At 43.8% G+C, this 20683-nt stretch overlaps 3 protein-coding genes across 5 annotated transcripts in view; all 3 read right to left on the bottom strand.

The window, feature by feature from the left end:
- Nucleotides 1-259: 259 nt before the first annotated feature.
- On the bottom strand, nucleotides 260-5366 carry LOC119912720 (translation initiation factor IF-2-like). 3 transcript variants are annotated; one of them, XM_038732013.1, is made up of 7 exons: nucleotides 5096-5366; nucleotides 4836-4925; nucleotides 4495-4647; nucleotides 4158-4325; nucleotides 2533-2699; nucleotides 914-996; nucleotides 260-475 (listed from the first exon to the last, which is right to left on the bottom strand). In XM_038732013.1, exons 3-6 carry the CDS (start codon nucleotides 4625-4627, stop codon nucleotides 940-942), a joined length of 525 nt encoding a protein of 174 aa, XP_038587941.1. In that variant the 5' UTR covers nucleotides 4628-4647; nucleotides 4836-4925; nucleotides 5096-5366; the 3' UTR covers nucleotides 260-475; nucleotides 914-939. The 3 variants fall into 3 exon arrangements, with proteins under 3 accessions (XP_038587941.1, XP_038587939.1, XP_038587942.1); XM_038732011.1 differs by lacking the exon at nucleotides 5096-5366 and having other exon boundaries at nucleotides 4836-4969; XM_038732014.1 differs by lacking the exons at nucleotides 914-996; nucleotides 5096-5366 and having other exon boundaries at nucleotides 4836-4967.
- A 1063-nt stretch (nucleotides 5367-6429) lies between these two features.
- LOC119912724 (zinc finger HIT domain-containing protein 1-like) lies at nucleotides 6430-11331 on the bottom strand. Its single transcript, XM_038732019.1, has 6 exons — nucleotides 11178-11331; nucleotides 10446-10543; nucleotides 10130-10205; nucleotides 8863-8942; nucleotides 8603-8772; nucleotides 6430-7261 (listed from the first exon to the last, which is right to left on the bottom strand). The coding sequence occupies exons 1-6, from the start codon at nucleotides 11200-11202 to the stop codon at nucleotides 7240-7242; spliced, it is 471 nt and encodes a 156-aa protein (XP_038587947.1). The 5' UTR covers nucleotides 11203-11331; the 3' UTR covers nucleotides 6430-7239.
- Nucleotides 11332-13477: 2146 nt separating this feature from the next.
- LOC119912035 (multifunctional procollagen lysine hydroxylase and glycosyltransferase LH3-like) overlaps nucleotides 13478-20683 on the bottom strand; it is a 10550-nt gene continuing 3344 nt past the window's right edge. Inside the window, 15 exon segments of the mRNA XM_038731009.1 lie at nucleotides 13478-14829; nucleotides 15256-15381; nucleotides 16705-16851; nucleotides 16935-17039; nucleotides 17195-17266; nucleotides 17352-17465; nucleotides 17752-17798; nucleotides 17801-17892; nucleotides 18025-18150; nucleotides 18712-18816; nucleotides 19470-19591; nucleotides 19674-19759; nucleotides 19762-19804; nucleotides 19889-19990; nucleotides 20498-20660. Coding sequence (XP_038586937.1) covers nucleotides 14674-14829; nucleotides 15256-15381; nucleotides 16705-16851; nucleotides 16935-17039; nucleotides 17195-17266; nucleotides 17352-17465; nucleotides 17752-17798; nucleotides 17801-17892; nucleotides 18025-18150; nucleotides 18712-18816; nucleotides 19470-19591; nucleotides 19674-19759; nucleotides 19762-19804; nucleotides 19889-19990; nucleotides 20498-20660 — 1606 coding nt within the window. The 3' untranslated portion in view covers nucleotides 13478-14673.

The following is a 20683-nucleotide window of genomic DNA, read 5'->3' as shown; positions in this document are numbered from 1 at the left end:
TTTTCCTGAAAATGCTATTTTAGCAAAATGTTCCAGTCTACCGACGCATGCGTAGTACGTGCATAATGGAAGTGAATGGATCGACCCATAGATCAGCTCGTTATCACCAATAACCCATTCAGCTATTTGAGTCGGAATCGGGCGCCATCCCTAAGATACTTTGTCGTGAGGTGTTAACATGAGATAATTAACTGTCCGCTAAACCCTCCCCTGAGTTTGGAGGCTCGGGTCTTGTTTTAGTCTTTCAAAAACAAACATATGGGAGCAAAAGTTATTTTTATTTACTTCTCTCTGAAATCAAGGACTTATTGTTCAAATATTCATTTTTGATGGTAAATAATGCATGATTGGTTATAGGATAGCCAAGTCCATGATGGATTCAGGTCCAGTAGTCTGGTACAGGGTCGGATGCTGCTGATGATCAGTGCGAAGTCATCTGATTGGCTGGTCGTGCGGTCGGGGTGGGGCCGGAGGCCTGCGGGAGAAGAACATTCAAGATTAACATCATCCTGCTAATCTGATGCTAACGTGCTAACACAAATATGCAGGCCTATAAACCACGAGGGGCCTTGTTACAGAAGGCTCCTGCTTTTTATGGTGCATTACATTTACCACGGAAGTAGGAACTGGGAATGACGTCACGCCTGAGTTGACCGCATTCAAGTTAACAGTCGGAGAACCTCACACTAGCCAAGTTAGCCACTGTTACCAACGCTGATTCTTGAAAACACATTATGCAGTATTTACTAAATAGCGTTACTATTTTAACTAAATTTCTCAGTAGCTTGGTGGCAGCGTCGCTGTTTTCTGAATCAAATAGCTTTTCAGTAACGAAGCTCTTCCACACACGCTATATTTTCCCCCCCAAGTATTTCTGAAGGATCAGTAAGTGACGCCACCGCCACACACGGACCTGTATGTGCAGCGGGCAGAAGCGCTTCAGTGGGACGGTGACATCACGTACTGATCCTTGGGCTGATGATGTCTGCGACTTTGCTGCAGGGGAATAAAGACACACGCGATTGAGTTTACTTTCTATTGTGATAGTTATTGTAAAACCTCCTGTGAGAAGGATCAGGCTCCAGCCTGCACACCTCTTCCTCTAGTGAGGAGGAAACTTTGATATGTAGTGGCAGAAACCCGTTTCCATTAGTGATAAGCAGATCAATCCTAAAGTATCGATATTTCTGATACCAACGTTTCCTGCCTAATTATACTCGGTTGATAGGAACTACTTTTCCTTCCGCCTGTCAAAGTCGTGCTTGTGCTACGACTCTGTGACGGAGCTTCTTTGAAGTGAGCAGATAACTCTATTAACTCTATTTATATATTTCTCTTCTATTCAAATCAGCTTTATTGGCATGAATGTATGACCACAATATTGCCAACGCTACAAATAAATTACATGAGAACAATTAATTTCATTAAATAAGTAAATAAAACAGTAAAAGATGTGTTTGTTCCTCAGTACTTTTTCTAGTTATAGGTTGGAAATGTGTTGATTTTGTAAAAGCCATAAAAGAGCAAACAAAGGAAAATGTGAAGGACAGCAGAGCTTAAAGCGAGACGCCACAGTCCACAATGATGATTTAGCTTCTACTGTCGGTTTTCAGATTTCAAGTTATTATGCAACTATTATTACCATACTTTCATAAAATGTACAAAACAATCTTGAATAATATGTTTAAACATTTTTATTTGTCCCGTAAACTGCACTAAACTAAAGGTCGAGAAGTCAGAATTTCAGAGTTCAAAGGTCAAAAGGGAATCCCGACCTCCGAAGTCGGGAGAACTGCACTGCCCCGACTTTGTGATCAAGATGGCTGTCGGGTATCAACAGTTAGTGAAAGCTGTGGTTTATACTGTTTATTAACACTTGTGACCGATTTAAATGTTTGAACACAAAGTGCTGCTGCTGTCTGTGGACGTGTTGCTACAGTGTTTAGTGTGAGTAAATACCGCACAATGCGTTTTCTTTTATCAACCGGCGAATCAATAGCTAACCTGGCTGGTGATGTCATCGCCGCTACGACCTCCGAGGTAAATGGGATGCAGCATTTGCCTTCCCTTCAGCTCGGTGGCGCCCCCTGAGGAGGCTCAGGTCTTTGTCTTTAGTCTTTGTCCTGTCTGTGGCAGACAGTGTTCGCCAAGTAATATTTCCTTTCCCAGTAACTAGAAGTGTAACTAATTACTTTTCTAAAACAGCAAGATTATTACAGTTCCCATAAACGCTGACCGCCACATGATGATTTTCTACTTTTTTTACTAGTTGGATTTCAAATCATTTTTGATTGAGGAGCATATATTCTGTGGGAAACACTGGAAAGTAATATAGTAACGTAACTAGTTCTTTTATCACCCAGTAATAAGTAATAATATTACTTTTTTTAATAACTAGTAATATATCGCAACTTTCCCGACACTGCAGACAGACCACATCCTGTCATGTCACCAGCTGTACGTGTCGCCCTGAACGAAAAGTTAGTGAATATTTGATTCTCCGCCTCCCTGTGAGTGTTTGTATCTGCTCACCTGTCGTCCTCTTCCTCTTCTTCCTCCTCCTCCTCCTCCTCCTCCTCCTCTTCCCCGTCCAGAGAAGACGGTGGTCAGGCCGTTGTGTTCGGGGACATGTCGCAGGGAGCGTGTCCTCGAGTGTTTCAGCTCTGACAGGAGCTCAGGGCTGGACAGCGACAAACGAGCTGCACACAGAGGTAGAATTATTATTATGAAAGTCAGATTGTTACAGTGAGCGCTCAATACAAAACCCACAGTTAACCAGCAATTAATGTACTTAAATCAGTTCTAATCTCCCAGGACTCCATCTTTCTGTATCCCAGTAAGCAAACAAAAAATACTCATTTGAGGTTCAATTAAAAAGTTGGCCGATGAAAATAAAACCAAGTGACGCTCTCGTGTTTAATAGACAAGCGTAGAGTTTCCCCAGACAGACTGCGCCTCTTTCGGACTCGTTTGGTTTGAGACTGCTTTCCTCTTGGGTGTCATGTGACCAGAGTGTAATCGATTAGAAAATCTTGTTGTATCACATCGCGATAATATCGCAAATGCAATTAATCGTTCAGCCCCATTACATGATCATCCAAACTAATGCAAAAACCTCTGACAGCGCTTTCACAGGTTTTTGCATTAGAAAAAAATCTAAATTCTTCTGCCAGATGTTGCGATTAAAATTTGATTTGCGATTTTCTCGAAGTTTTGCCAAAGTTCAATATTTACTGCCAGTCTATTTTTCAGGGAAGCCGAGTCGAGCAGCACAGAGCAGATGAACCGGACAGGAAGTCTGACACAGAACGGTTGACTTTCAAAATAAAACACCCTGTGCAGATTCCCGATCATATAAAAATAAACAATTTAACTACGTAGCCTACTGAGTTGTACAAAAATCAAGGAAAACTGAACCAACTCAAATCTGAACAAGTCAGCAAAATCAGGCAGGCAAAACGCTCTTATTCTGAAATGCCCTATGTGGGATATGTAGCCATGTGGAGTGCGGAGCCAAACAGGTTCACAGAAAGCCGTGGCGTTTTAGGATTGAATGACAGGTTTCCTTGAAACGTTTCGCAATGGGCTTAGAGGTATCTTTTCTATGGTTGTCTCCCGTGTTTCATCTAAACGCTCCGCTGCTGAAACACTTCAGTGTGAGTTGACGCTGGACTAAATCGCGATACAGCCGCTGCCTGAGTCGGTACGGTTGGCGCAATTATCCCACAAGTTTAGTTTGTTGTTGTAAAACGTACATGCCCTGTGCCGCTCTGATTGGTGAGGAGGACCGTGACAGGAGGCGCATGGCGCTCGTGATTGGCAGGATGACAACGGCATGAATCTGTAACTGCATGACTGTTTAAAATGAGCTGTGTAATTAACCTACATTTTAATCGCCTTCTTCACGATTAGCTAATCGTCTTATTTCAAATCGCGATTTCGATTTGAAAACGATTGATCGTTCAGTCCTGCTCACAATAAAGCACATGTGTTGATCCACATCATCAACCTGCAGACGCTTACTTTCATTTCCTCAGTGAAACTAATGTCAGACCAAATAAATGGATTATTGACTGAGTACTTTTACTTCAGTAAAGTTTGTCAGTGCTCTCCCCACCACTGCACGTGACATGAAGGCCACGTGACGTCCGGCTCACCTTGTCTCTTGTCGTAGCCTGGAGGGGAGGAGGAGGAGGAGGCTGAGGAGCTGCAGGGGGAGGAGAGCGGGGTGGAACTGAGGGGGGAGGGCAGAGGAGAGGAGGGGGGAGAGGAGACGGCACTGGATTCACCGACGTCTCTGTGAAACCGGGATTTGTTCCGAAACTCTGAAAAACAGAAAGACGAGGATGAGACAGACGACGGCGAGAGAGGTGAGGAGGCGTGGGCCGATGATGGGCTCCTCCCTCCCTCCTCCTCTTCCTCACCTCCCTCCCCCAGACTGACGCACAAAGACTACGCTGCTCGAGGTCATTTTGAGGTGAGACAGACTCTCACCTTGCAGAAACTCTGCTTGCAACTCTGGACTTTGCAGACTTTGACGAGGAGGGCGAGATGAAAAAGAGGGACGCGGAGTTTCTGGTGCAGCTGTCACCGAGGAAGAGGACGATGAAGATGAAGAAGGCTTCATGACGTCTGCAGCGGGAGGAGCTTTAAAGAGAATTCACCTGTTGGCAGCTGCAGTTCATCTAATATTTTAACAGCAGCAAATGAACTTTATATTTCCAGACAGCGATTCAACCAGAGGATCCGTCAGGGAGACCCGGGGCCCCCCTGGAACCCGTTCCTGACTCTCGTGGGTTTGAGCCCCTCAGAGGAGACTCCCAGCTTGTACTCACTGGCTGGTGTGAAGCTGCAGCTCCTCGGCGGCGTGACGGCTGACCGACCACTTCCTGCAGCCCTCGCCTCGCTTCACCACACTCTGAAAACTTCATCCATGCAAAACACACACACACACTCAAAAGTCCACATTAATAATTTACGCGTTTAATGACAGTGTTGCCATGGATACCAGGAAGGAAAATAGAGAGTCAGCTGGACTTTTAACCCCCCCCCCCCACACACACACACACACTTTAAAGCATTAAGATTCGCTGACCTTTCATCGGCTCTTTCCCTCAAAGCTGATGTGATCGATATCTTTATGTTAACAGGTGGTGCAGTGGATATGACACATGCCTGTGCTGTAGGAGACCCGGGTTTGAGGTGTGCGGTGCGCAAGACGCGTGCGACACATGTAGCAACTGTAAGTCACAGCTAAATAAATAAATGATGAAGAGACTCCTGACGTCTCGCATATAAAATGTTCCAAACTGACGTTTGTGGTCAACTCAACTTTGCTTCTTTCGTGAAGACTCAAATTAAATGATATATAAATTCTATTTCCTGTCTCATGTATGTTTAAATCAATCAGATATCAGATTGTGATCAAGTTGTACAATGTCGGCCTGACGCCTTTGATGCTCCATCTTTACTACAAACCGCTCTGTGCTGCACCTTCGACCGGGGTTCAGTCCCGTTAGTGAGGTCAATTTATTTATAACATCACATTTCATACAGCAAGAATCAAGGTGCGTGACTAATCCCAAGATGTTGAGAGAAGGTAAAAACAGAAATGTAAAAACATCAATGAACGTAAAATAAAAAAATAAATAAAAGCAGAAATATAAAAATAAAAGCATATTTTTAAAACCAGATACGAGATAAAACCACCATCATAAAAACACGGTAAAAGGTGAGATAAAGTCAATGAAAGCGATTAAAACAAGAGGCTTGTGAGAGAAGTTTTACTGTTCAAGAAGAATATGATGTCTTTTGGTTCCACATTAGGTCTGGGCGATACGGCCGAAAATGTTATCAAGATAAAAACATTTCTAATCATTCGATATACGTTGAATCATTATTTCTTTTAAGTTTAAAGGCAGATTTTTGCTCCTGAGTGGAAAATAGAAGAAACCAGATGGTTAATTATGTGGTGAAACTTTTCTTTATGCTCAAAATGGATCACTTAACAAATCTGACGTAGAACATTCAAAACTATTGTGACAAAATCTTTTTTCAAAAAATATGAATAATAATTGTTTTTTATGTCCCTTTTCGTCAACAGAACAAATACTTTGCCCTATTCCACATGTGAACGTGATCACAAGGTTAGATGTTCATATTTCCTAATGCCACAACACAGACTAACTAACTGCTAGATGTGAAAGCGTCCAGCGTTCAGAAGATCAAACAAACGCAGGTGGAGAAGCTTTCAGCCCTGAGTAGTGTCTGCAGGCGGTCCTTTCAGGCTACCACCTCCACCAATTATTCGGGGCGGCACCATCACCTCCACCTGCTCGGTGTTGAAAACCGGACAAACTAAATGCTGCTGTTTAAAAGTCGACACTTGACGGTTTCTACTGGATCAGACAGAGAGAAGAAGAAGAAGAGTTCAGCTTCAGGGTCACTTTCTTTAATAAAAGACGAAACACGAATCATTATTTACAAAACAATAACACAACATCTGGCACATCAGCACACACGGGTGGTGGACAAAATAAACAGAACGCCACATGGAAAAAGACCAACTCTGTTCACATACTCCTCATATCAGCATTCAATTTATGTTAGCTTTAACACTTGGTATGTAGCATGTTGTGCTGTGAGTGCAGCTTCGCTAGAGGAACAGATACAGATTCATTGTGACAGGATTTAGTTTTTTAGGATTTAGGCTAGCTGTTTCCCCCTGTCTTTATGCTAAGCTAAGATAAGCTAAGCTAAGCTAAGCAGCTGCTAGCTGTAGCATAAAGGCCACGAGAGCGGATTCAATCTGAACATCTGGCTCTCAGAGGGACAAACCTTTCCTTTAAAAATGTTGTTTTTTAGATTGTTTATTTGCCAAAACGCTGTGAAAATAAAAGAATATAAACCGCTAACTCTCACCAACGCCGGATCAGTGAAGTCACACAATGCATCATGGGATGAGGAATAACTGGAACAGTTTGGAGAAAAATATTCCAATTTAAGTAAACGAGTTAAACAGAAACTGAACACTTTCTGTAGATCTTCTGACGTCCAGAGGTTTAACTCCTCGCCTTCTCCGGTGACGTCACAGCGTACTCTGGTATATGTGTGTGCGAGTCCGTCTGCTCTCACAGAAGCCAACAAACAGAGAGTCAGTTCACAGGTTCAACGCCCGGCTCGTCCGTCTGTCCTCAGCGAACAGGTACCGCCATCGTCGCCATGGTAACGTGGCGGCAGTTACAGCGTCCACTTCAAACACCTGCGGGACACAGACAGAGGCTTTCTCAACACGGAGGACGCCAACAGAAGAGCGTTCAGCTGGGTTCACTGTGAGGTGCATCTTCCTGCCTAACAAAGATTTCTAGCTCCTCTTTCAGATCTGCGGCGCTGATGTAAAATCTGCTCGTTGTAGACAGTCATGTAGTGTTAGATGGATTCAACAGCAGTGTTTCCTCTGGGTCACCGGATCATAGATGGTGGCTGACAAATTTTTGTAGCGTCAGAATTAAAAGAGTGCTAATAAAGAGATAAACTACAAAAGTCAATGTGCTGCATTCAAAATAGTCATTGGGGCAGATTATGTGTAAGGTGATAACTACTGCATGACAAAAATATATTGAAAAATACACAAAATATACAGTTTTTCATTATAATGTAATATAATAATTACCTGAGTAATATATGGTATTATTACACTGAACAAAATTATAAACGCAACACTTTTGTTTTTGCCCCCATTCATCATGAGCTGGACTCAAAGACTTTCTCTATGTACACAAAAGGCCTATTTCTCTCAAATATTGTTCACAAATCTGTCAAAATCTGTGTTAGTGAGCACTTCTCCTTTACAGAGATAATCCATCCACCTCACAGGTGTGGCATATCAAGATGCTGATCAGACAGCAGTGCACAGGTGTGCCTTAGGCTGGCCACAATAAAAGGCCTTAGGCTGGCCACAATAAAAGGCCACTACAAAATATGATTCTAATGAATTAAATCAAATATTTACTGATGATATATTGAACATTTATTATATCGTTATTGAGGAAAATTATATTGCAATAATTATCATTATTGTTTTACTGCCCAGCCCTACTCTGGTCAGTAAATAATCTGTGAATACGCCGACAGCAGAAACAGCTGATCAGACGTGAATTACAAGTTCGCTACGTCAGAACCTATTCAGCAAAAGCGTAGCGCATTTACTGTTCCTCCTCAAGTGAGCGTAAAGCCTTTTTTGCCGTTTCCATCCACCTTTTCTAATGCAATACTTCAAAATGCGATGGAAACATGGCTCCTGTCTGCACCATACTACAGAACAGATCACGCCGTTACGCCATGAGAACTGAGCAATGTGCTCAGCATCGTGAAGACCTGTTGTGTGCTACGAGTCCACGATCTATAATATGCGAGTCCTGAGATTATTTCTTTGAAGTGGACCTAAACAAATTCTTCAAATGTTTTAGACCATGAGCGAGGGGACATTTAGTCCGGTCTTTACCTGTGTTAGTCAAGACTTGGTTTTAAGGTCTGGGTTAAGGTCTAGGATATGCATTAAGTCCCTGAGGGTCCTCACAAGTACAGGAAGGCGTGTGTGTACCTGGTCTCTCTGTGCGTACACAGACACTTGGTGCTGCAGTAGCGCCCCCCGCAGGTGGTGCAGGTGTAGTGAGAGGGGAAGCCGCAGACGCAGCAGAAGTGCCGGGGGGGCAGAGAGGAGGGCGGGGCCGCCGCGGACAGGTAGTTGGGCTCCGGCTTCTCCGACAGGTTCTACCAATCAGAGAGCAGAGCAGGAGTCAGCTGACAGTAGACACACAGCCAATGAGAAAGCAGGAAAAACAGTGACGCCACGTGACCCACCTCCTCCTCCAGCAGCGTGGTGAAGTTTTTCCTGAAACGCTGCTTGAAGTGATCGCCCCTCGTCTTCCTCTTCTTCTTCTCTGGACGCACAGAGAGAAGAAGAAGAAGATTAATATGCCTTCTGCTACCACGTGCTGCGGTGCACAGTAAGTAAGTACATTTACTCAAATACTGTACTTAAGAACAACACTGAGGTACTTTACTTTGAGCTCTGAGTAACTGTGACGGCATCTTTACAAACAATCAATCGATTAATGGAGGAAATAATCAGCAGATTAATCCATAATGAAAATAATCATTAGCTGCAGTCGGATACAGAAGAGAATGGCGCCGCACACAGATGCAGCGGCTAAGTGCTTTCCCGGTGGGTGCCTCGTGTGGCTGGTTAGGTATACGTCGTTTTTTATTTTATGTACATTATGTCGGGCAAATAACACCTACAGCCGGCATTAGATCCTGAAAATTGGATTAGAACAGTAGACCCCTGTAAGCGCAGAGGTGGGGGACTCAGTGTATATGTGAACAACAGCGAGTGTACAAACACAGTAACTGTAGACAGTCACTGCTCCCCAGACTTGAAGTATGTGACTGTTAAATGAAGAGAGTTTGCTGTGGTCATGATAACTGCAACGCTGCTAAAGTGAGGGACTGGTGCAATAAGTGTGTCTGTATACATGAATGCTTGTTCATGCTGTTTTTAGTTACTATTTATTTACTATTTTAAGTTACATCTTAAGAATGATGCACTGGCTGGTCTGCACTTTGACATTTCGTTGTATATGTGACAATGACAATAAAGTTTTCTGTTCTGTTCTAAAAGTTCAAAATGAGTTTCAGCTCAACAACTACAGCAGTAAAATCCTGCTTTATTAATTAATGCACGAGTAATAATAATAAAATATAATAGAATAACTTTCAAAAGGACAATGAGGACTTTAAGTACATTTTCCTGATGATACTCTTAATACTTTTAAGTGTAATAGAGTATTTTTACTGTGTGGTAAAATTATAACTGAGTATGTTGAATTTTTATTAAAAGGACAATAACAACATTGTTTAATGAATACGTGTATTTTAAATTCTGTTTGTCATGTCCATGAACCCTGGCAAACACAAATAGAAAGCAGGTACTTTTGTACTTTGAGTCAAGTAGAAATACTTCTACATTTAGTGGAGTAATATTTAGCAACGGTATGTGTACTTGTAGTCAAGTACAGGATTTGTGTACTTCGTCCAACAAATGCGTTTTTAAAACAGGAAATCTCACCTGGTTCTTCTGTCTCGCTGAAGGCGGGAAGGCGGGCAGTAGGACCTGGGGGAGGGAGGGAGGACAGAGGGTCGTCCTGGAAACACAAAATGAACAACAACAACATGACCCGTTAAAGTAAAGTGTTATTAAACAACATCATCAGCCAATAGAATCACAGATCTCCTCATCAGGACGTAGCACAGACTATTACAGGTGTTTCTTACCTGGACCACAGCCCTGATACGGACTAATCTGAACCGATGTGACTGTGTTGCATTCGCGCCCTGAAGGATTATTGATCACATTGTATTAACACAGATTCACACGGACGCACCTGGAAGTTGTCTTTCTCCAGAGCCTCGAGCTGTCTGGTCAGTCTCCTCTGTCTGGTGGCTTCATCCAGAACTCGGCGCTGCCCGGCCTCCACCCGAGCTGACGGACAGAAAGTGTTTACATTCCTCTGTTTTTAGCTGTAGCTTGAACGCAGCTTTAGACTCAAAACCAAACTGCGCTATAAAATCTCGTAATTTAACGTTTCTCCATACTTTAGTTATTGATAGACACTTCATAAAACATTTTCTCAAATAATTTACAACGTGTTATGAACTAAAGTTTAATTCGGCGGACAGCGGGGACACAAAGCATCACCTATTTTTATAAAATATCCCAAAAGTTGCAGCCTTCTCGCTGAAATCAAACGCAGCGTGCCGCTAGCTGAAGCACGATCCGGTACCGGAAGTGAGGGTGTAAGTCACATTAGTGTTACTTTTGTGAATCGTTTATACGCCGAATTTATGGTAATCATGTAACAATAATGACAGTATAAGAGCAAATAACAAAGACGACTTGTATCGTTAATAAACTCGTAGAGCCGTTTCAGGTTTACGTTTCGTTCGTTAGCTCCGCAGCCGCCGTTAGCATGAACGAAAACGGACTAAAAAGGACAACAGATCATCTGTTAACGCGTATTTACACCGTGTCAACTATGATTCTTCAGATATAGTAGTTTGTAACGCAGCGGGGTCGCGTTTTAATACATAATTTGGTTAAAATGACCCAAACTCACCGGAAGCTTTCTTTTCCAGCACCATCTTGGCTGTTGTGTTGTCGCTTCCTCTCTACGGCAGCCGCACAGGTTCCTACCAAACCGGACGAAGCGCGTTTTGCTTTATAACCGGACTGCTGGTTTCGTTTTAATGTCGGGACATCTTTAAGGAAAACTTTAAAATGCTTTAAAGATGATGGTTTTAAGTTTGGCTAAAGTCTAAACTAGCAGAACGTCTTAGTTTTCTCTACTACGGGAAGCCACAGGGGACAGCATTAGAGGTGAGCGCGTTTCCTTCTCTTTGTGGCCACCTGGTGGGGGAGGCATCGCTGTTTGCAGTATTAGACGGCATGTTTGTTTAACATTTGATGCATCATTGAACAAACGGTCTCAGTTACTCTGACTGTTAATAAAGTATTGATCAAACATTAAGGTATTCTTGTAGCTGTTCTGGTGAACATGGTAGAGGCATGATTTATTTGAACATAAAAGGCCTTAGAGACAAGTTTCTAAGTTTTAACAGGGGCTTACTGCCTGTGATTTTTTTCCTTTGACACTAAAACTTAAAGAACATCCAGAGAGACAATCACATCGCGGCCCAGTACGTACAAAACCTCTGGTTTCACAAAGATATCTCAGACTGAGAAGCTCTTGACCCCCGGGGCTGAAGCCATGTTTGGATTGGTAACACTTATTGAGTGACAGCTGGTGACCTGTAGCACCACACAACATGGCTCATGAAAGAGAAGGGAAAGAGTGAACCCATATTGTTTTCTTTTGTCCTGAGCCTGACTGATGAGTTAGCTCTGAGCAACAGATGCATTCAATGTCTCTCTGAAGTCTGACTGTTGGTTTGATCTAGTCAAAGTCTTGTCTTTGAGACACCAGCCTCCTGAGGAGCTGAAAGTAAAATAAATCTCAGTTTGATTCTTCAGGCCTCCAGAGGTGACAGGTCACACCTTGTCACTGAAGATAAAACACACACACTCCAAATTACTGAGTTTAGATGTTGATTCTTTTATATTAGAGTCGATCCCAGAGCAGGAAAGGCAGGGATCAGAAATATCGATCGGCCCATCACTAGCTTCTTTTGAAATATGTTACTGGAAGGTGTCAGTATATTGTACCATCTCTAGACAGGTTAAACAGATCATAACAAACATTGGAGTATCCTAGAATGTGACCCAGATTTGAACCATTTAGCAGTGTCTGCACCTCGTTTTGTTGTCACTTCCATGTATTAAGAACCCACTCAAACTAATTGGCGTTCATCACAGCTTTATGGGAACTATAGGTGTGGCAAATGTGCACATTGTTCCAACACATTTGACACTGAAACATTTAACCATCCACGTTCAAGGAAGAAACACAACATAAAATAATTCATCAATTGTCTGTCTACCCATGTTGTCATTGTTTTGAAATGTCCATGTGGCTTAATGTGGGCCAAACTAAACAGAATGAGTGGAGTGGAAGAGCTTATGCTCTTCCACTCCACTCATTCTGTTTAGTTCTGTTTATACTAATATATATATATATAGTGATATTTGTTGATCTGTTTGTATAATTATCACATTCCTGTTGATTTTATATATGTATATACATGAGAAAGGTGTCATGGGAAAACATGGATTGTGCTGGTCACATGACCTGCACAGGGTCTATTTAGCACACCTGGAAGTGTTTTTCTAATTTCACTTTGTGAGCCTGAAGAAGCAATGGGCAAAACGTGTTTCTCACAATAAAGGTAATAAAGTCAGACCAGTGTGCGGTAGTTTGTTTTTTGATTTTTTTTTTATGTTACTAGAAGGGTTTTATATGCGAAACACCCACAGATGAAGACCATGTGATGGGACTAAAGCTTCAAAACAGCCATTACAGGGACCTTCAGGCAGAGTTTCTGCAGGTGCACCATGTTCAATTTAAAGTTAAGTGTGTAACAAAGATAACTTAATTCCTGTTTAACAATAAGAGTTTAAAGATATCAAATAAAACCAGTAGGGATGATGTGACATAAATAGACCTGGACTTTAAAGAGCAGCAGAACACAGATTAATGTATTAAACACTTAAAGAAAATTCTATTTCAAGATCCACATATGATTTTTACATGAGGTCAGAGGTCTGGAACGACAGTACGAACTCTGTAAATGAAATATTAAAGAAGTGAGTCTGGAGGAGATCAAAGCTGGTCCTCGTTCTGTAAAGATTTAAAAAGAAGAGGTTTTGTTCTCCATCACAGACAATATAAAGGATTTACTGAAGACGATCCGTAGCTCCACCCCCCCCCCACACACACACACACAGAAAACAAGCGCACCCTGCTGTGACAGAAAACTTATTTATTAAAATCTCAAAACTTTATTCGTTCAGTCATTAACAAATAATTTAATGCAGTTTGTACAAAGCCAGAGCGCTGACTCCTCGTATCGACAGAAAACTGAAGGCAGCGTCGGGTGGAAACCTCGTAAGTCCCGTTCTTAAGGAACCGTTCCTCAAAAATCATCAAAACATTTTTAAATACAGAGAAATACTGAGAGGAACCTACGGGTTCACACCGCGACGATGGGGGAAAAAAAATATTCAACTACATGATGGAAAGACAAAGAAATGGATTTAAACAGCTAAAGCTGAAGAATAAAATACAGAGATATAAAAGGCCTTTAATGTTTTCAAAGCGTCTCGTCTGATCCTCACTTTACTTCACATTAACTGTTTGGGGAAATCAAACTCTTAAAGGCCAAAAACATCTGACGGAGTGTAACAGCTGATGGTCGTTCACACGCACACAGTTGGAGTGCGTTCTGCTTGCATAGATTCAGGTAGTGTCGTGAGATAAGGCAGCACGGTGACTCTTATTTTGAAATGCACATCTGCTCGTCACTAAATGAAGGCTAAATAAAGTGACTCTTATTCTGAAAAGTCCTGCGACGGTGCGTTCAGGGTCTTGCGTCTGACCCCCGCTGAAGGTCGTGCAAAGCCGGGTCAGAGGGGAAGGCGCGTCAGGTGTGAAAGCAGGTGGGGCTGGATCGTCCAATCAGAAGTCAGAAAGACAAACTTAAAATGAAATAAGAAGTCTTGAGACGATGCATTCACGGTCATCACGTCTAATCCGCCGCCGTATCTGTGATGAGGTTGACTAATGTTCACACACACACACACACACACACACACACACACACACACACACACACACACACACACACACACACACACACACACACACACACACACAGCGTTGTGTCACTATCTTCATGGGGCCCCAAACCTGAACCCTGAAACTAAGTCCTGGCCCTCAAACAGCCCTCTAAACTTGTAGGGTCCAGCATTTTGGTCTCTACAAAGCTGCCTGACCCCACAAGTATAGTGGGTCCCTGGTTTTTGGACCCCATGAATACAGTAAAACAAGCGCACACACACACACACACACACAGAGTAGACCAGTTGAAGTGGTTGGTTGGTCGACCGATCCGTGACCAGGAAGGCTCTTCAACACACTCACACAGTCCCAGTCAGTCTTAGGGGTCCACGAAGGACACCATGATGTATCTGGTTCCTTTGGTGGTGGGCAGACCCTCGTGGTAGTGCGTCAGGCGGCCCGGGTGCATGAAGGACCAGCCCTTCCTGGGAGACTCCACCTTACAGTCGTAACGCAGGAACCTGCAGCCTCCACCCTGACACACAGAGAGAGAGAGACGCAGTGTGAGATCTGACACCTGCACGGGTTAAAATCCACAACCTCAGTGCAGTAAAGTCTGACCGCTCACTGTCAAAGCTGTCACTGCCTTTCAACTGTTAAAACAAAACTGGTCTGTTGAAGGTTTGTGAGTCTGAACTCGACCAAAGATCGTCTCCCGTCAGCTGATCTCACATCTCCAGCTGAAGGTTCCAGTTATTTCAGTGAGTTAATCAACATTTAGGTAAATATACATGTATCAGATCAGAGTCAGCAGATCCGCATCATCAAAGCGACTCTGGGATCAGGCTTCGATCCCAGCAGGAACGCTCGGATTATGGCCGTTAAGAGTTAAAACCTGTCTGCCAACAGAAAGAGCCTCATGTCGTGTGAATAAAAAGTGCTCTGAGGTGTGTTTGTGTACCTCGTAGTCGACGTTCTTCCTGTTCAGGGCGATGTTGATGGTGAAGGTGGAGGAGTCGTGATGCGGCCGCAGATACGGCTGCTCGTCAGGACGGTAACGCACCACAAAGTTCATGATGGCCTGGGCCTGCGCACACACACACACACACACACACACACAGTAACCTTAGAGCGCCAGACTGGACTGTAGGAACGAGGCCATTATGGTTTTGCATTTGTAGTTTGTTTTGACTTGATTTATATTTCAGATTTGTTTTAGATAGTTTCTTCGTTGCTGCATGATGTCGAGCATCTTTGGCTCGGGCTAAAACTCTCCAGCTGATTGGAAGATAGTGGAGACACAGACGAGAAGTCCCCAGCTCGCTGAAGGCAGTACGACTGGAAACCAGTTAAATATTAAATCTAATCCTTTATGGGTTAAAAAACAGGTGCTCTCATTAAAACTAAGTGAAGCAGAGAGAGACAGGCTGGTGAAGATCAATGAGCACATACATAAACGCACACTAGCTGACATGCAGTGAAATAAATAATGACCAGCAGCCACGTTAACCCAGCGCGAGGGGAGCTCAACACAGGGACATGAACACTAAGCCAGATTTAACTGAACAAAACCAGAGAAAGAAAACCACCAAGGCAGGTGGACAGATAACTCTGTAGCTGTGTTAGACAACATGTTCAGACCCCAGCAGCTACACAGCTTGTTGGAAAAAGCGATCTCAGAAGCAGACAGTTTTGCAGTTGCATTATACATGTGATGCTTGTATTCAGGCTGTCAGACTGACTCAAACGGACGAAAAAAAAATGTTAGAAGCTAAAACCTGCCGTATCCCCAAACGACTGAGGCGAGAGACAATGATATTAAGGATCAACGCTGTTCCTGTAAAGCTGTGTGTGCCTCTATTCATTATTACTATCATTAAAAAACAGAACAGTCGGGATTTATTACGTTACATTCGTAGGAAGTTAACATTACATTAGGAACAATCCACAGCCGACATATTTCTGGATTTATTTCAGGTTTTGGAAAGAGAATAAATCGTACTTCTCCTTTCAGCCTCTCTGGGTTGAAACTAATTATTAGAAGATGCCCCAGGAACAGCGTTTGACCATATTTTAGAAAAATACAGCCAAAAAAAAGCTCGAAAACGACTCTTTTTGCATTGGAGTCAATTGAGCTCAGTTAGAGCGAGTCCTATACTGCGCTGTGATTGGCCAGCTGAGTATTCGGGGCGTGGCTTAGCGAAGGGTCAATTCTCTTTCAAATCCGATTCGTTCACATCGTGGCAGGACAGCCACTCGCCACGCAGCGTGCCGACTCTTCATGTGGAAAACAAAGGCCTGATCCACCTGCGGCTCAACAGACTAGTTTATTTTAGTTAGTTGTTGTTGTTTTGTCTTTGTTGACGATAATAAGCTTTGCCAGGACTGTGTTTCCGTGTAATCTCTGTACCTTGGGGTAATAGCCAGGATAGAGTTTTTCGGTGACGGGGACGATGTAGTCCTTGAGGAACTTGAGCCACTCCTTTTCAAAGTCGATCTGGTTCATGTGGATGTCCACAGTTGGGACGTTTTCATACCCTCCGGCCAGACGCTCGTCCTGCACACAAAACACACAGACTTTCGGTACTCGCTTTCCCCGTCTGCTGCTCGCAGACACAGTCACCTGGGTGAACAGCTTACCTTGTGTGATCCTCCGGACCACTGACCGTTGTGCTCCATGGTCTCCACCAGCTGATCGCACATCTTCTCTGAGAAGGCTGGAAACCAGTAAACATCTGGACAGGGCTGAGACAGACACGCAGGGATCAGGTCTGAACTACAGAGGACTGTGCAAACCTTTATTTGATGTGTTGAACTTTAAGATCTATAAAACAGGTTGATCTGAAACGGAGGGAGAGAGACAGGGAAGCAGTTTCCTGTTGAAATGTTGTTTAGGCTACCTGCTCCACGAAGGTCTTCTGGTCTTCAAAGATCTTGGTGTAGTTCTCATGGATATACTTCTCCTTCCAGTCCTGCAAACACAAACACATGTTCAAGCCTGTGCTTCGATTCGGTTCACCCTGCGTTCACGTTACTGTGTCTGCATGTTTGTCTGACCACGGGGTTGTCGAAGATCTGCCACATGTCCGGGTGCAGCCTGGACGTGTTGAAGTTGGCCGACGCCACCAGACGGCCAAACTCGTCGCGGTTTGACACAAACATGAAGACTCCCTGTGGACACGCAGAGATTAGCGTCAACGGAGGCTCATTGTTTTTCAGAAAACATCCAGGAATTTATCAGTTTGTCCTTTAAATATAGCGCCTGCGTGCACCAAGAGCAGTTCAAGGATGCACAAAGACGTGTGTACTGAAAAACTTTACCTGTGTTTGTTTCAAGCAGTCAATAATAAAACATTTAATTGTAATGTAATAATCCAGAATCAGCCTGTAATATGATACTGCAGACCCTGTAAACAGCAGAGAATCGTGAGGTGAGCCGGCGTTTAGCGTGTGTTACCTGGTCTCTGATGCTCCTGCAGAACACCATGTCAGGGTCCATCTCCGGTCCACGTACAGGCTCACCTGGGACAGTTTGGACCGCAGCACGCTGCCTTTGATCAGGTAGGCCTGAGTGATGTACGGGACATTCCACAGACCACTGCAACACGAACACGTGCACACAAAGACACGCGTAAACATTTTCACCTCAGCTGTGTTGTGAGACACCCTGTGGTCGAAAGAGAAGCAGACTAAAAAGACTACTGCTGTGTTTGCGTGTGTGTGCGCTCACATCCTCTTTGCCTGGACGATCTCGATGTAGTCTTCAGACCTGGAGTAGTATCCTTCAGGACTCAGAGCGCCCCAGAAGTTACTCCACAGCTTCCCATGTTTGGACAACATGGGCGCTATTACTGACCTGAGAGGGAAACAAACAAAAGAACGTGTCAGAAAACACTGACTTCCTCTCAACATTAGTACTACACATGTGTTCGGTCATATACAAGAAGGGTACTAGTGTGTTCCTGTGAGGCTGTAGGGTAATATAGAAGAGTAGGTATGTGTTGGAGTAGCAGGGTGCGCTTGTTAGGGTGTATATAAAACGCTACTAATGTGTATTTGTAGTGTAAAGGGTAAGACAGAATGGTACTAGTGTGTACTTGTTAGGGTGTAGGGTATATAAAAGGGTACTAGTGTGTACTTGTTAGGGTGTAGGGTATATAAAAGGGTACTAGTGTGTACTTGTTAGGGTGTAGGGTATATAAAAGGGTACTAGTGTGTACTTGTTAGGGTGTCGCGTAAGAGAAGGGTACTAGTGTGTACTCGTTAGATAGCAGGGTATATAAAATAAGTACTAGGGTGTAGGGTTATTTAAAAGAGTGGGTACTTGTTGTGATGTAGGGTTATACAGAAGAGTGTATACTTGTTGGGGTGTAGAGCAGTAGCGTGTACTTTTCAGTTTATACATCAGATTCCATACTTGTTTTCCTCGATTAGTATCCTCAGCGTGTCGGGGTTCGTCAAGGCCACGTCAGAGTCAATGCTGAAGTAGTAATCACAGTCCGGATCCTTCTTACACGCCTCGCTGCTCACAAACACACACACACACACACACACACACCACACACACACAGTAAGGTCCCGTACGTTGTCACAGACATCAACGTTCAACTTGTACATGTTCAGTGAGACAACATGAAGGTCTGCTTTAGACTTATTATTTATTATTATCTATTTGAAAAAAGTTTGTAGGATCTTATTGAGTAAAACAGAAAAGGGAACATGGAATCGGACATTTTGACATCTGGGACTTCTGGACCACATGTTGCCCTTTTCTCATCAGGCCAAAACATGCGTTTCATTTACTGTGGAGCTGTACATATGCTTTGGAAAGTCACGCCTCACTTGCGTCACTCACTCACTTGGTCGTTTAGTCGAATGTGGGAAATAAACAATTAGGAAACTAGTTAAATGACAGAAAAGTAATTCTGATAACTGTTTTACTACTTTAATTAAATTTACTGAGTAAAGCTGTCGGCTGCTTTTCTGATTTCTAACCCAGTGACAGAACAGCAAGAAAAAGCAGCTAATCTGCACATCTGAGAAGCTGAAACCATCAGGACTGTCTGTCGATCAGTTCTCTGTCGACCGACTACTCGTTCTGCAGAGTCCTGACAGCCTGATGCTGTCCAGGACCGACAGTTGCGTCTCTAACGTCTGTATGGGTTCTCCACTCACACTGCCATGTCTCTGGCCTTGTTCTCTTGCAGGTTCTCCTCTGGTCCGACCAGCCGGGCGTTGGGGAACAGCGCCCGGTGGCGCTCCCAGAACTTCTGAATGTGACGCTCGTGGTACACGACCTGGATCACAGGTAGAGTTCGACAGATCAGAACAGAACAGAGGGGAACAGATCTTTGTCCTGTGCGTGCGTTAGTATCGTACGTTGTTGTGGATGAAGAGGCGGATCCTCGCCATCGGGTAGTTGAGCGTCGTCAGCCGTTCCAAGAACTCCTCCATGAAGGGGTCGCGTGTTCGATGAACACGGCGACATACACCAGGGGCATCTCCTCATCCTGAACACACACGTATTTACATCAGCGTGGAGAAACTTTGATAAAACAAGAGATGTAACCATGTTCACCAGCGAGCGAGCGTACAGGCGTGTCGTTGAACAGCAGCAGGTCGTCATCGCAGATCCCACAGCCGTTCTCGAAGGTCCAGGCTGTGGGCACGTAGTTCCCCAGGTAGTTCAGCTGCAGCTGCAGAGACAGACAGAACTTCTGACACCTGGTCCACCTCACTTACCCTCTGACGTGAGTCGACTCACTGTGATAAAAGATAAAAAGGTGATCCAGCAGGACCGTGAGCTCTCATAACAACAAATCAATATAAATTAAATAATATTTTAGGAGGTTAAAAAGTAACTTTCACTCATTTTAAATGAGCTACTTTTACTTTTTCTAGAGTAGATTTTTATACCAGTAACTTTACTTGTATTTAGTAAAAATTCGTCAATGTGACCGTACGTTTCCTTAAGTAGAATATTTTAGTACTATTTCCACCTCTGGTTATGAGGCTGACCTCCTGCAGTGTCTCTGCCTCCCCTTCAGCTCTGCAGCGCCCCCTGAGGAGACTCTGGTCTTTGTCCTGTCTGAATGGAGCGTCTGCAGTTTGTGAACAGGCCGAAGCACCGAGCTCTGCTAAAATACTCCAAAGATCAGATCTAACTCGTCTTCAGGGCGTTCATCGCTGTGAATGGTCGTTACCTTGGTGGGTCCGTTGCCATGGATAACGATGGGTAGTGTGTCGTAGGCGACGTTCCTCGCTCTGACCTTCGCCCTCTCAAACTTCAAGACGACTTCATCTGACGGACAGAGACGTTCAGATTTAACATTCACAGAGGAGACCAGCGATGATATGATGCTGCTGCTGTGTGTGCGTGCGTCTCACCG

The sequence above is a fragment of the Micropterus salmoides genome, unplaced genomic scaffold (assembly GCF_014851395.1).
Source record: "Micropterus salmoides isolate LMB-PRFRI ecotype aquatic unplaced genomic scaffold, ASM1485139v1 Ms_hic_scaffold_2, whole genome shotgun sequence".
Taxonomy (NCBI): Eukaryota; Metazoa; Chordata; class Actinopteri; order Centrarchiformes; family Centrarchidae; genus Micropterus; species Micropterus salmoides.
The sequence above is the reverse complement of the archived record's forward strand: the minus strand, read 5'-3'. Positions and strand labels throughout refer to the sequence as shown.